The sequence below is a fragment of the Diadema antillarum genome, unplaced genomic scaffold, assembly GCF_040938485.1.
Source record: "Diadema antillarum isolate AM-2024a unplaced genomic scaffold, OU_Dant_1.0 scf00000183, whole genome shotgun sequence".
NCBI lineage: Eukaryota > Metazoa > Echinodermata > Echinoidea > Diadematoida > Diadematidae > Diadema > Diadema antillarum.
In genome coordinates this window covers 2867206-2883843 of record NW_027271072.1, presented here as the reverse complement: position 1 = coordinate 2883843, position 16638 = coordinate 2867206, and the positions used below count along the sequence as shown (strand labels likewise).

Below are 16638 nucleotides of genomic sequence, written 5' to 3'. Positions count from 1 at the left end.
TGTATCTGTCCGTCGGGGAATGTTCCGCGGAGACTGCGTCTGGCTTCACGGATCCCCTCCGTATACAGACCGAAGTCAATGATGCCAGCTACTGTGTGGCAGTAGCGCACAGATAAAACGTTACGATAAACCAAATTACAGGCAGCTTTTTTACATTCAAACAAGTTTGACATGATATGACACATTATGCAGCAATATTTGGGGTTAATTTCTCACATTTTGCAATCGAAATACTCACAGTAACGCGGTTATAATGCAGAAATTTTATCCATATCGCAACATCGCCGTTCGCTAGCTGTAAGTCGCCATTTTGAATCTGTAAACCAATCACATGCGAGGTACTTTATTAAGTAAAAAAAACACATAGAAACTACCTCGCATGTGATTGGCTAATAGATTCATACTGTATGTTTCTGCAGTTTGAACGTGACGACGCGACGGGCTGGTTGATGTGTGTTTTGCGTTGAAAATTCGACCGAAATATTGGATTATTCATTAATCTGGTGAGTGTAGTCTATTCTTGAATAGTTGATTTAACTATTCAAGCTTAAATTTGCCGAACTAGGGCCGTGAATTAGACGCAATCGAGAAGGGTGAGGTACCTCACCCAATTTTCCATAGAGACAGTGGTTAAGAACATCCACACAGCAATGGGTACTACAACCTTCCGTCTGTCTACGGAGGACGGCGTTAATGGCAAAATACAAAAGAGTCCTCCGGACAGACGGATCTTTCTGTCTACATCCTGTGTTGTGTCACAGAGCCAAAATGTCGTCTTCTGATGCCAAGGTGGTCATAGTACCGGGAAATGGGTGTGGAGATGTTGAGAATGCAAACTGGTATGCATGGTTGAGGGACCAGCTGTTGAAGGTAAGTCAGTGTTTCTTTCATTACTGGACATTAGCCTATGACATATGTTATCTTCGTGGTAAGACAACATACACCTGTATTGACATGCATAATTGTTGTTGTTGTTGTTGTTGTTGTTCTGGTTTTAATGCAGAGACTCCAACTCTCCCGTTTTCGACGGGAGATCTCCCGCCGAAAGCCCATTTTTGCAAAATCTCCCGTTCTCCCGCTTGAGATTTGATTTCTCCCGCCCTGGCTCTGTGTCTCCCGGTGGAAAGGATTTCTTACTTAGTGCTATATATACTAATATAGTTGAAAAAATAAGCCTTAGATAGCACCAGAGAACATCTAGAACCCTAGGAACTTCGCACACATCAACTTGGAGTCTCCCGTTTGCTAGGGGTTTCGGGCGGGAGAATCTCCAGATCAGAAGGTGCTTTGGGTTGGAGTCTCTGTTAATGGCGTGTATCACTCAAGATTGAGTATTATAATAAAGATCGGCTTAGCTTTCTACTAGCTGCTGCAGGGATTATTCATAATTTTTACAAGTGTGACGGTTCTCGTTTAAGGTAGGTGTTTAGGAAGTTTGGGTTTGGTGTGTGTCTTTTCTTTGTGTGCTGTTCTTTATGTCGGGGCTTGTTTGTATACAAGGCTCCGGAGTCTTACTCATTCCTTGCTCCTTTGTTCCCCAACATCCGAGCGGTCATGTTTCTATTGGTCACACACACACACACCTGTAGTGCACATTGGCAAGAGTTCCACCAAAGTATATGGTATATGGCATGTCAACATCTCGCGCTCACCGCATCCAGCATCCGTCTACCAACATCACACTTCACACTTCACACTCGAGCATAGTGACATCATCACAAACTATATGATGTACAATGGTATAAAAATGCAAAGTTATCCAAGAGGATACATACCGTTCAAAGTTGTCTTTTATTCACGAAGACCAAGTCGGCTCCGTCCTGATGAATGTAGTTTACAACACAGGCAATTTCCCAATGGGCTACTAATGACACAGACTCATAACTTAACTGACTGAACAACTAAAAACTATATGAACTGAACTGCTGGGCTATCTCATACTAAAAAGCAAACTCTGGAACTGCAACTCCAAAACTGAAACTCCACTCCAACTGCATCGAACTAAAAATTAACTGCAAAACTGCAACTCTAACTGCAAAACAACTCTAACTGCAAAACAACTGACCCTTCCCAGCGCATGCACCCCCTTTTTATATCCCCTCGGGGCTTGGTCACTGACAGCCAATGTCCACTGGACATGCCTCAGTGCATTCAGACAAAGGCTTGAGGTGCATGCACTTGAGCAGGTGAACTTGAGTTGGGTAACTTGTGTTAAATGTACTTGTGTATATTGGACACATTTAAGGGTGTGTATCAACCGCCCTCTGTTGACCATTGACTTGGGGCAAACCCAATTTTGTTACACAGCCCCCCTTCCAAGATTTAAACGTCCTCGTTTAACACAAATCCACTAAAAATAACAAAATTGAACGGTTGAACTCATTGTAAATACGAAAAGAGAGAAAAAAAAACAACAACAACTATCAATCTACACAAATGCATGCATCTAAATAACATATTTACATTTGGCATTACACAACGTTAAGTACCATGTCTTAAAATGCACACCGTACTTTCTTTTCACACACGAGTTGTATTCATGGAATGGCAAATTGAGTATCTCTATTTCAATATGCAATGTAAGTGGCAAATCATGGCCATCTCAAAATATTAAACATATTCAACCTTCTCAGCCTTCATATTCAAACATATCAAAAGCCTCACTGTCATATCATCTTGCGTATGAAGGGGAAAAAACGTTCAATAATAAAGCGATCATGAAAACAATTCATATCGTCGGTTAACTTGACATAAGCGTAAATAATTCGCTGAAACCTCAACTTGTTCAGCAAACACAACAGAGACATCGCTTGGATAATCCCATTTGGGCAAATTACTTGATTAAACTGTGTGTTGTATCATATCAAAATGATCAATACTACACCAAATTCTCAAAACTTGACACACTTTGCCACATCATACACAAAACAAATTTGAAATAAGTTCAGATTATCGTGTGACCATTGCTTATCACGCATACTATAGAGCAACATGAAAGAAAAGAAAAGGATCATAGTTTAAGTGAAGGGAGAGGACAGAGTGAAATTGGAGAAAGGAGGAAGTAAGACAGGAGAGCAGAAAGAAATTCAAAACAGAGGGTAATATACAATGCAATGTATAATGTATGCTATCACATCAATGTCCGAAAACAACAAATACACATTCAAAATTTCGTTCATGAAAATCAATCTACAACATTTAAACAACTTTATCAACATATCCCTTCATAGCCTGTGTACAAGGTGCTACAGCTATAATGTATAAACATATAAAAATTCAGCAAGAAGCAATGGCAGGAAAAATAATCTTTGGCATATTTTCCTCAAGGCACTTTTTCATCTTTGGCATTTGCAGCACGTGTATACATGCGTATATAACATTTCAGCACAGTTAAATGAAATGAACCAAAATCCTCCATGTTCACTTCCCTTCATGATGAAATACATAAGATAATTATTCTATCCACATAAATCTACCGGGTAGATTTCAAATAAATACCTTTAAATCCTTCAGCACCTTACACTATAATACCTGAGTTAAAGTTTCAATAACAAACCAATGCACTGTAATACACTTTAAGTATTTCTATCATGCAAAGTGACAGAAAAAGAAAGAAAGAAAGAAAGAGTGAAAATAGTAAGAGAGAGGATGGAGAATGAAATAAACAGTAGGTAAGGGAAAGATATATTAAGAAAACAAAAAAAAAAGCGCAAAAATGTCGCATGGAAATCATTATACAAAATTAAAGCCAATGAGGTAGGAACAGATACATGTGTGACTTTTCTCCTTGCTTATAATTCTACACAATATCACACATGAATGATTTGTTAGAAGATCTCTTCAAATTCAAAAGTAATGACTATCTCGCAGCATTCTCCAATGCTAGAAGAAGAAGAAAGAAATATATGTACCGGGCCTATGTAAACCACGATTATAAAACTTACATAATGTCCATGAATGATTTTACCTGCATTAATATTTCAAAACAAAACAGAGTTATTAACTAGAATTGTACTTCTCTAATCCATGTTGCCAATCCACATCTTGGTCCCAAGAGGCAGGCAGCAGAACTGGGAATGTCTCCAAGATTTCTGCCCGTCGAATGACTTTTCCTCTGTAAAAGTATTGGATTGTCTTCCTCTCCTGCATGGTGGCTAGGATTTTTCCAGGTGGAATGTTCCTAACATCCCTTCCGGTGGGGATTTCCACCTCCTTGGGGATGTGGGACGGATTTTCTTCGGCAGCGCGGTTGTCGTTTTGGATGGGGGAAGGGGGAGGGGATGGAGCTGGGGACTCGGCAGGTGTTGGGGGTTTTCCAAATGTTTCTTTGTTGTAGTCATCCTCGTCCTCTTCTGAGTCCGAGTCTGATGTGTCGGACTCTTGCGCCATTTGGTTCCTCAACATGGCCAGCGGCTTTCCACTTGGCCTCGGTGGGGTAAATGTGGGGGAGCACGAAATTGAAATTGTTGGGCTCGCTGCCTCTTTCTTTCCTGTCTCTGGGTGTCTAATTGGACTTTCAGTTTTTCGGATAACCTGCCTTTGTTCTGTCACAGGCTTTCCGGCAGTATGGCGTAGTGGGGATCTGGACCTGGGCCGTGACCAAGTTTGTGAATCTCGCTGATCCCCTTCATGTTTGAGGCGGATGTGGCGATTGAGGTTATTGGAACGGTTGGTCTCGTATGGGCACCTCCTGCACTGGTAGTTCCTCGGAGTGCCAATGTTATGTGCTTCTTGGAGGTGTTCGAACAGCCTGGACCTCCTTTGGAACCCTGCGTCGCAAATTCGGCACACATTGGATTTTCGGATGGAAAGTTGGTCCGCCATATTCTGTGTAATCAACATATATACAAAAAAAAAAATCACAACATTAATAAATTTGGCTATATATGAATATGTGCATTATGTTGTGAAGTTCGACAAAATATTTGGGAGGGTGGCGGTTCCTCCCTGGATATCTCCTATTTTGATGATCTATTCTATCATCATCACTTTCATTCTCTTCCGATCCATGTCTCGAGTCATTTGTTGGAGAAGAGAGGGGATGCTGGTCTGCTTCTCCTTCTGACTCAGAAGTCTGTTCATTGGAATTTCTATTCATCTCTTCATCGAGGGTCTCCTCCTTATCTTCTTCCCCTTCATTTTCGATGGTGGGATGAGATGGTGTCTGCCATGCCCAAGTTTGTAATTTTTCCCCCTGATATGGCTTTAAGCGATCGCAATGAACTACTATGGGTTTGGATCTGGGAGTAGCTTGGATCCGAAATGTCACATCAGACAATTTGCTGATAATGAGATATGGTCCCTTCCATCGCAACTGGAGTTTGGGTGAGATACCCTTTTTCTTGGAGGGGTCGAAGAGCCATACAAATTGATTGACTGTGAGGTTTGCATCACTGCTTTGCCGGTCATACAATTTCTTTTGCTTGTGGGCTCTCTTTTTGGTGACTTTTTCTGCTCTTTCGTGAGCTGTTTGCATTTTATCTCGAAGATTCTGTGCAAAGTCACCACTCTCCTCCTGTTCCACTGGGATAGTGGGCATAGTGAGCTCGACAGGGAGGCGAACTTCCCTACCCAGCATCATCATGTTGGGTGTCTCTCCTGTCGTCTCTTGTGGCGTGCTCCTGTAGGCACTGGTTGCATATGGGAGAAGCTCATTCCAGTCTCGTTCATCCGAGTCTTCTTCAATTAGCAAGGCTACTGTATTCATCAGAGTTCTGTTGAATCTTTCAACAAGTCCGTCTGATTTGGGATTATAGGCCGTGGTTCTAGTTTTCTTGATGCCAAGGAGTTTGCACATTTCAGCAAAGAGCTCAGACTCGAAATTGGTTCCCTGGTCTGAATGTAACTCACATGGGACGCCATATCTGCACACAAACTCTTCAACCAGCTTCTGGGCTACGGTGGAGGCACGGGCATCTGGGATGGCATATGCCTCCATCCACTTGGTTTGGTAGTCTCCCACTACCATCACCCACTGGTTCCCCAGTTTACTTCTTGGTAGTGGACCAAGAAGATCAATGGCGACCCTTTCGACAGGCATCCCCACTCGATACTGCTGGAGTGGTGCCCGTCTCTTCTTTGGAGGTGACTTCCTCCTCTCACACAAGTTACATTTCCTCAAATGGGACCTAACCTCTTCGGTCAGACCAGACCAATAGAATCTAGCTTTCACCTTGGCAAGGGTCTTTTTCACCCCTAAATGCCCTCCCAGAGGACCGCCATGAATTTCGGTAAGCACTTCTTCCCGAAGTTTCTTTGGCAAAATTATTTGCCACCTCAGAGACTTTCCGTCATCCGATTCATACCGCCTACACAGCATACCGTGGTGAATTTCTAGCTGGTCCCATTGTGACCAGTACGTTTTGGAAGCAGCAGGTAAGTGAGAAATTGTTTCCCACTCCGGCTTTGCTTCTCCATTTTCCTTGGCTGTTACCAGCCAGGACATTGTGATATCATCGAGCTGAGCGTCTCTTATTTGTGGATTTTCAAGGGTAGGTTTTGCAGCAATACGCCTGACATTTTTCCCTTCCATACTAGAAGGCTCAGGTTCCCATGTATTGGCTGACTCTTCATCCTCCCTTCCACACTGCTTGCACCTTGGTCGAGAAAGGCCATCAGCATTTCCATGCTTTCTTCCAGGTCTATGCTGGATTACTAAGTCGTATTCGGCTATTTGTTCGAGCCATCGTGCAGTTTGCCCTTCAGGGTTCTTGAAGTTCAGCAACCACTGAAGAGAAGCATGGTCTGTGCGGATGTTAACTTTGCGCCCATACAAATACTGCTTGTATTGCTTCAGGGACACAACAACAGCTAACAATTCCCGTCGTGTGACACAGTAATTTCTCTCCGGTTTGCTGAACTTCTTGCTGAAGTACGCAATTACTTTCTCCTCTCCATCCTGCACTTGAGACAAAACTGCTCCCATGGCCTCTGCGCTTGCATCCGTATCTAAGATGAATTCTCCTTCTGGCAGTGGGTATGCCAGGATGGGAGCATTCTGTAATCTTAGCTTCAATTCCTGAAATGCATGCTCGCAGGGCTCTGACCATTGGAACTTCTTTGACTTCGAAGTGAGGTCATGAAGAGGGCTGGCTATCTCCGCGAATCCGCGGATAAACCGTCGGTAGTATGAAGCCAAGCCTAAAAAGCTTCTGACTTCTTTCAGACACCGAGGTGTTGGCCACTCTTTGATTGCCTTTATCTTGTCGGGGTCTGTCATTACCCCGTCCCCAGATACTATGTGGCCCAGATAGAGGACGGATGTCTGGAACAAGTGGCACTTGCTTGGTTTGAGTTTCAAGTTGGCTGCTCGCAATCTAGAAAAAGTGGTTCGGAGCCTCTCAATCTCCTCTTGTACAGTCTTACCATAGACTATTACGTCATCAAGGTATATCAAGAGGATTTCCCATTGTAGGCCCTTCATCACCTTTTCCATTAGTCTTTCGAATGTGGCTGGGGCATTCGTTAAGCCAAAAGGCATAACCTTCCATTGATACAGCCCATTCCTCACCACGAAGGCAGACTTGTTTTTGGCATCCTCATCTAAGGCAACCTGCCAATAACCTGAGGAAAGGTCAAGGGTGGAGAACCATTTTGCTCCTCCTAGTGCGTCTAGTGTATCGTCTATGCGGGGTATTGGGTATGCATCTTTTATTGTTACCGCATTCAACCCACGGTAGTCAATGCAAAGACGCTTCGAGCCATCCTTTTTCTTTACCAAGACCACATTAGCAGCCCATGGGCTGTCTGACGGTTCAATGACCCCACGCTCTTCTAGTTCCTTTACCTGACGCTTAATTTCCTCCTGGTTACAAACAGGTTGTCTTCTTGGTTTTTCTTTGATGGGTGTAGCATCTCCTGTGTTGATACCATGTTGGACGATATCTGTCTTCCCAATGTCATTGCTGTCTCGAGAGAATATATCTTGGTATTCTATCAGACAGGCCTTTATGTCCTCATGGAATTCAGGGTCTAGGTTCTGTATGCTTTTGTGATATAAGTCTGTCAGATGTTGAGGTATTTCCTTAACTGGTTTATTTGGTTTGCTTTCGTTCTTGGTAATACTGACAGGAGTCATCATGCCAACTGTGGTGCCTTCTTTCAGGATCAATTTTTGGTTGCCAGGATTCAATATACGTACTGGGATAACCTCGTCCTCTGCTTTTACAAGCACTCTGCCTAGCACGAGTCCTTTCTCTCCCAGTTCGCCTCCTCCCTCTATAGATTCAACTAGGGCTGGGCCTTGCATATGGTCCTCTCTTTTTGCAACATATGCTTGGACAATGGCCTCATGTCCGGGAGGAATAGTTGTGGTTTCAGCTACCACAACTCTGGCATTAAATTGTCTGCCTGATTTGCTTGTGCACTGAATTTGCTCACCATTGATGTTGAGTGTTAGAGTTCTGAGGTCTAGGCTACCTTGTGTTGGGAGGAGATAATCCATCCCCAGAATTCCATGGCAATTGATGTCTGCAAAAATTGCTTTCACTGTTTGTGTGGTCTTTCCTATCTGGATTTCTACCCAGGCTACACCAAGTATAGACAGTGGTGTCCCATCAACCTGCCGAATGATCATATCAGAATTCTCTAATGTTGGCCTTTGTTCACTCCTGATGCTATAGTATATGCTTGAACTTATGATGGTGTCAGTTGACCCTGTGTCAATGAGGAAGGAGCAATCGAGTGACCTAATTTTGCCCTGTACATACAGGCCCTGCTGAGGTTCATTCCTTAGGGCTGGAATGTGAACAAGTCTTTGGTCTATCGCTGGTTTTGCGATGGTGGGTTCTGGGGGTCCTGGCCTTGTCGCAGCCTCTCCGTGGACCCTCCGGTGGGCTGAGTGTCGTTTCCCTTCCCCTTAGGAGCATTTGTGTTGCTCTTTTTGGAATGACACTGTTTAGCATAATGACCCACTTTCCCACAGTTAAAGCACTTGTTCTTGTCTGTACGGTTATCGGTCTTAGGGATTGGTGACTTCTGCTCTCTTTTCTGTTTTTCCAGAATTTCTGTGAGTGAAGCCATCTGTCTCGACTGCTGAGCTAATAGTGCTTCCATTCGTTGCATACGATCTTCATTATCGTGGTCTGCTGCACGAATGAAGCGAGGTTTCGCTATTTGACGCTCGTGTCGTCGTTGTGTCTCGATCCTCTCAAAGTTGTCAGTTTCTAAGGCTGCCCTAATTGCCTCATTTAGTGATATTGGCCGAGCCCTGTATATGCCTTCCCTGATTGTCTGACTCTCAATTGCGTCAATAAAATGGTTTCTTTCCAGCCTATCTCTGGATTGGGCAGGAATGTCAGGATAAGCTTTAATCGACAATTCATGGATGGCTTGGCCTAACTCTTGGATAGACTCTTTTGGGGCTTGCCTTCTGTGCCGTAATTCCGCCAAGAAATTTTCGGCTTGATGGCTAGTGCCAAAACGTTGGGCAAGCAATTGTCTCATCTCACTGTAAGAATCCCTTAATCTTGGGCTGACATCACTTATTGTCCTCAAGGCGCTGCCTTGTAAACTGGCATTGAGAAATATTGCTGCTTGGTGATCATCCCAACCATTTACTTGTCTGCATGCATCAAAGTGTTGCGCATATTCTTCCCATGCTGTCTGGCCATTATACCTGTCTGGTATCAAAATTGGCCGTTCACGTTTGACATGCTGCATTCTGGTCTGTGTATATGGTGGTTCACCACCGGCTTTAGTGTAGTGCGGATAGTCATTTCCTATCCCTGTGCCTTGCTTCGGAATGAATGCATCTTCCCTGTACATAGCTGATGTAATTCTGTCTCCAGCATTTCGTTCTGGATTCACCACCGTGGGTGCTACTGGGGTTGACATATATTCTGTGTCTTGGAGGAAGCGATTTCTATTCACCTGCAATGTACGTTCGGCTGTTGCATAGTCTCTATCATTATATGTCTTCGCTGCCTGTGGCAACTTGAACCTCACTTCAGAATCTACCTCTTGGAATATTTCACCTTGTCTTTCAGGTCTGGGGGTAGGAGTTTCTGTGGGACTGTCTCTTGGCAGAGGGTTCTCGGCATTTCTGTTTTGTTCAATCCTTGATGGAGACTCTGTTGTGTGGGACTTTTCCCAGTCCAACAATTCCTTTTCCATCCTTGATCGATTTAATGCCTCCCTCAATTTCACCAGTTCCCTCTCTATCTCCATCTCCCTTACCCCAGGAGAATCCATTATTTTTTTTCTCTTTCTCTCAGTAGATAAGGTCAAAGTCTAGAGGTTAATCCAGTACTAGGCTATTGTTCTAGGTACAAATGCATCAATGTACAATAGTAACTCCAAGATAGAATAGTTTTCATAACCCAGTAGACATATACAACATATACATTCTCATCATAAAAAAAAAATATCAACCGGACTGTATGTGCAGGTAACTATGCAAGGGAGGTAAGCACGTACATGGGTATCATAAGCACTGAAATATTCTCATAGCCATCTACATATACTTTATGTAGTATTCAGATGCTTGTGTCTATAGATGTATACTTGACTCATTAATGTTTATGAGCTTGCATACTAGCGTATTTCTGATAAATTGGACATAATTATATATAGCTATACTCAGCTATGATGTAAGCTTACTTGGTTCTTCAGATTCTTTATGCATCAGTTCAGAGCAATTCATAATATGCTTCTACTTTGAGCCATAATAGGTACAATGTAGTCTAATCGTTCATAGTCAGAAACTGTCGTACCTTGGTATACACTGCTTTCGAACAGTGTTGTGATATATGGAACTATCTTCGCAAACAATAAGTATTACCAGATAGGCTTTGCAAATATATGGTGTATCTACCCATAAATTGCTCATCTCATTCATATCTCACAAGCTCTGTTTCTCTTTATCTCCTCATGAGCACTGTTTGCCAATTGCTAATGGGTACTGCTCATGAGCACTGTTTGCTAATTTGTAATGAGCACTGCTCATGAGCACTGTTTGTTATAATTACTCACGAGCACTGCTCACGAGCACTGCTTGCTAATTGCTCACAAGCATTGCTCACGAGCACTGGTTGCTAACTGCTCACAAGCGTTGCTCACGAGCACTGTTTGATATTTGCTCACAAGCGTTGCTCACGAGCACTGTTTGCTATTTGCTCACAAGCACTGCTCACGAGCACTGGGTTTTTCTGTGTCACTATATGCAACATTAGTATTTTCTGTACATTCTACTTCTCTTGTCTGCCAAATTCTACTGGCCACACAGATCTATATTGCATCATTGAGCTAGGGTTATTGGCATCTATATCATGAGCTTCATTTTAGCATCATTGAGAGCCATCTGCTTTGCATCCAAAGCACTCTTTTTGAACTTCCTTTAGATCTGCACATATAGCCCCTTTATACTGGTATTTGGCAGAGCTACTGTACGTACTGGTGCTCAAAAACTGAGCTGCTTATAGTGTTATAGTGTGCATGAAGCTGTAAACTTCTGCTGGTGTGGGAGTCTATTGTTAACATGCCATTATCCCACCGCTGCCACCAATGTGACGGTTCTCGTTTAAGGTAGGTGTTTAGGAAGTTTGGGTTTGGTGTGTGTCTTTTCTTTGTGTGCTGTTCTTTATGTCGGGGCTTGTTTGTATACAAGGCTCCGGAGTCTTACTCATTCCTTGCTCCTTTGTTCCCCAACATCCGAGCGGTCATGTTTCTATTGGTCACACACACACACACACCTGTAGTGCACATTGGCAAGAGTTCCACCAAAGTATATGGTATATGGCATGTCAACATCTCGCGCTCACCGCATCCAGCATCCGTCTACCAACATCACACTTCACACTTCACACTCGAGCATAGTGACATCATCACAAACTATATGATGTACAATGGTATAAAAATGCAAAGTTATCCAAGAGGATACATACCGTTCAAAGTTGTCTTTTATTCACGAAGACCAAGTCGGCTCCGTCCTGATGAATGTAGTTTACAACACAGGCAATTTCCCAATGGGCTACTAATGACACAGACTCATAACTTAACTGACTGAACAACTAAAAACTATATGAACTGAACTGCTGGGCTATCTCATACTAAAAAGCAAACTCTGGAACTGCAACTCCAAAACTGAAACTCCACTCCAACTGCATCGAACTAAAAATTAACTGCAAAACTGCAACTCTAACTGCAAAACAACTCTAACTGCAAAACAACTGACCCTTCCCAGCGCATGCACCCCCTTTTTATATCCCCTCGGGGCTTGGTCACTGACAGCCAATGTCCACTGGACATGCCTCAGTGCATTCAGACAAAGGCTTGAGGTGCATGCACTTGAGCAGGTGAACTTGAGTTGGGTAACTTGTGTTAAATGTACTTGTGTATATTGGACACATTTAAGGGTGTGTATCAACCGCCCTCTGTTGACCATTGACTTGGGGCAAACCCAATTTTGTTACACAAGGTTCAAGAGGAACACACCAACAATGTCACATGTTCCAAATTATTATTTTCATTTTTGTAATTATTATTAGTATTATTTTATGGACTTGCCAGTTTATTCATTATTTATTTATTTAGAGTTCTACTTATTTGGATGATCATTTTCTGCAGCTATATTGGATGCTTTGAAGACTCACATAACTTGGACCTCCCTGAAAGTGACAGAATAATCAGCAAGTTTATTGTGGTCACTCTCACGGAAGAAGAATTTAATAGAAGAAGAAGAAATTTGTCACAATACAAATGCCTTAAGCTAGATTACAATTAACCCAGGAATATCTGGCGGTTTCCACTTCCAGATCCCTGCCCCAACATTGTTAAATAGTTAAGCAGATAATTGATAATTTATTATGAGATAATTAAGCAGAATATCTGGCGGCTTACACTTCCAGATCTCCACCCCAACATATAATGAACTTTCTTAGAAGATAATTTAAATACCGGTAAAATGATTAAGCAGACATATTCTTTGAGGTCCTGTACAATGCAATGTTTGCGATTAACTAGACTGAATTTATTTTGACACAGAAAACACTTGTTTGTGTGTGTATTTGTTATGTGTGTGTGTGTATTTATAAAGATTTCAATCAGTAATCCATTTATTTTTAAAAATGTCAATTAATGACAAAGTTAATATTTTGGTGGTGCTAATGCATGTACTCCTTGTGCACGGGTCAATCCTGCAAATCTGTTTGGCATCAGCTTTCAGCCTTGGTGAACTAAAAATTGCAAAGGGTGAATTATTTCTCGTGCACACACACAATCTAAAAATCAATCAATTTGTAAGACATGATCATTCAATGTAATTCTTTCATTGTATGAGGACTTTGCTGTACTGTTAAATGTATAACTACCCACCTAGTAGCCCGAACAGACGCTGTGTGAAGCACTGAGCTGTGTATAGTTACTACCCACCTAACCCAATCTAACCTAACATTACCTAATAACCTTTTATACGCATATTGCATACATACACAAAAATACCAGTACTAAAGATAATGACAAAGTTAATATTTTGGTGGTGCTAATGCATGTACTCCTTGTGCACAGGTCAATCCTGCAAATCTGTTTGGCATCAGCTTTCAGCCTTTGTGAACTAAAATATGTTGTCAAGGGTATTGAGCATTTGAAGATATGATTTGTTATATTACGTTCCTTTATATTTTACCAACAGGAAGGAATTCAAGTGATACTGAGGTCAATGCCAGATCCAGGTGGGATATATACTAATTATAGTTATGTTTCTAGATTTCACTTAGGTACAAGAGTTTTGCTCAAAATGTCAAGTATGGACTTCATAATATAATACAAGTTGTATGTATGTACATTAAATTTAGAGAAAAAAGGACCAGAGAAAAATCTGTTGACTGCTGTGAATGTTGACTTACATGGAAATCAACAAAATCACGAAAGAAAAGAAAGGAAAATTCTGGACTTTCTTCATTACATCGACTTCTGTGATTTTGTTTTGTTTTTTGTTTTTGTTTTTGTTTGTTTTTGGATTTTTAATGCGATGTCAACATACATGAAGTTTCCCATTCTTATGTGTACGTATGCAATACATTACTTGGGTGAATAATCTATGGAATGTTCATGTTAAAGCATACAATTCAGGATAATAAGGGACAAGTGGTAAGAAATAGTGAAATTATTTTCTTCTAATAAACTGACATGTAAGGTAAAGAAAATAATGTAAAATTTTAGATATCACTCTTTCAGTATATCACCAGCACACATTGTTCAGTTATCCAGTTTGCCTGTTTGTTTGTTTGTTTGGGTAGTGGATGTGTAAGTCATCAACCTGTGAGTAAAACATGAAGTGAGCAGGTGCAACAACATTAGGTGACCGTAGTAAATTCCTTTGAAGAAATATTTATATCTTACAAAAGATAATGCAACCTTTGACTTCGAATATCTTTTCGATAGTCATCCTATAAATCGCAATTCTTCTTTAATCCTTTACCAGAAGTAGCCAGGGAGAGCATCTGGATTCCTTTTATGCATAAGGAGATGGGATGTGATGAAAAGACTGTGATTGTTGGTCACAGTTCTGGAGCAGTTGCTGCAAACAGGCAAGTCCTTTGTCTCTCTTTCTTTCTGATCTTCTTCCCAATTTTTTTTTCTCTCAGTCATTCTTTAGATGATATTTTTAATCACACTTTTTCATAGTTTGAGACGAAAATGACAAAGAATTGTAATTATATGCTCTGGTGTTGTGGGACTTTGGTTTTAAACATGTAATTTTCAGTCATGGGTAGTGATCTTCCTATAGTGCCTGTCAGCATTGTCCATTTGTTCATGGTTTAATGGCAACACTGCAGCCTAACCTTGAATGTATATAACTGCTTGGTAGGGCACGCATGGAAGTGCATGACTTTGTTTGCAAGAGATTGAAATGAGAGTGAAAGTTGTGCACCTTTGAAGTGGCATTACTACATCATCCGTTGATTAGTAGTGTGATATTACAATGTACCATTCATTTCAACTTCCTAAGTTTTGAGTAGAAGGCATATGTTCATCTTGTTTCATTTACGAACAAACAGATTTCTTATGGAGGCATATTGAACAACTTGTTTTCTTTCTGTTTGCGTAAATATACTGATTAAATATAAGTTCATAAAAGCATGTCAGCTGAGAAGCAAAAGGCTGTTGTCTCCACTGAGAGTCAATGTCCTTATGATACTAAAAGGAGTAGTGGAATGCCCATTTTCAAGGGATGGAAGAAAACTAAAACTGTTCTCTTTCTCTGTTTTCAGGTATGCTGAGAAATACAAAGTGCATGGGATTGTGGTGGTGTCCCCCTGTGTGACACATCTTGGAGATGAGAACGAAAGGGCGAGTGGTAAGTTGAAAAGTGAGGGAATGTCTCTATGAATTCATCCAAGAATAATCAGTTAAGATATGTTTATAAATGTTAAAATGCTCCTTATTTATAAAGTAAGTGGACAATGATAAAGCGGTGAGGTCAGTATATTTGCTTTCCAGTCATATCAGTCTATGAAATATCCTTTAATGATGTGGATTCGAAACATAAGAGACAAAAAGGATCATGAATACCACCCTTATATATTCAGGTAAAATTGCACGGCAGTAAAGAGTATTGTAGAATATCACACTCAAGAGTACTGTAAATTATATTGTACATACATTTTATTATTGTTTGGGGGCAGGGGTAGGTATTGCGTAGAGATAAAGTTCATGTAGACATTTGTGCTTATTTGTTAATTGTTTTGTCAGTCAAAGACATTATGAAGGTGCATGTTTAATAGTTTATAGATTCAGACTTGTGTAATTAGAGCAAGCATCTGTAAATAAGGACATTTTTCAGAAAACACTGCAACATAGTTTCATTCATATCACATTGAGCAGAACAGCTCAAGTGTATGGTACTTGGTCAAATTTTACAATCAAAATGTCAAGATTTGCTGATGCAATTTTAACAAATTTATGCATATAAAATTCTGCCAGAACAATATTGATGATAGGTTAGCCAACAGATAAATGTATATTTATGTCTTCACCTTTAGTGGTTTTGACCTTTTACACCTATGAATATTCTAATCGTTGCATTGAGATATTTTCTTCTGTTACATAGTCAGATATTGTCTTTACTGCTTTTGATATCAGGGCTTTCAGTTACTTTGATGGATAGATTACTATATATGAGAGCATTGAATTTCTTCAACTCGTCTAAAATGTATCATGATCAAGTAACCAAAGTTGGAACTACTTTCATCTCATGTGACTTTTAGGGTATTACAGTCGCCCTTGGGAGTGGCAGAGTATCAAGGAAAATACAAACTGCATCGCCATCTTTGGATCAGACACGGACCCCTTCATTCCTCTGAGAGAAATTCAGGAGGTGGTGGACAATCTCCAACCTGACGAAACACACATAATTCCGCACCGTGGTCATTTCATGGAGCGTACATTTCCTGAACTTTTGGATGTTGTGAGAAAATTCCTACAGACTGTATAGGATTATGAGCACTAGAAGACATTTACATCAATATATAGATATTTTGATATAATTCATTTTGTGTGTGTATTTGTATGTGTATGTGTGTGTGTGGTGTGTGTGTGTGTGTAGAAGGACTATGTGTTCAAATACATGTATCCAGAGTAGAAACATATGACTTTCATGAAATGCATGGAAGGGGATGAACACAATATCTAAATGCAGGT

General features: G+C 41.0%; 1 protein-coding gene across 1 annotated transcript; it reads left to right on the top strand.

Moving 5' to 3' along the window:
* Positions 1-751: 751 nt before the first annotated feature.
* Positions 752-16443, top strand: LOC139723215 (serine hydrolase RBBP9-like). The gene is made up of 5 exons (XM_071634475.1): positions 752-870; positions 13628-13667; positions 14420-14525; positions 15210-15295; positions 16206-16443. The coding sequence occupies exons 1-5, from the start codon at positions 769-771 to the stop codon at positions 16430-16432; spliced, it is 561 nt and encodes a 186-aa protein (XP_071490576.1). The 5' UTR covers positions 752-768; the 3' UTR covers positions 16433-16443.
* Positions 16444-16638: the final 195 nt, after the last annotated feature.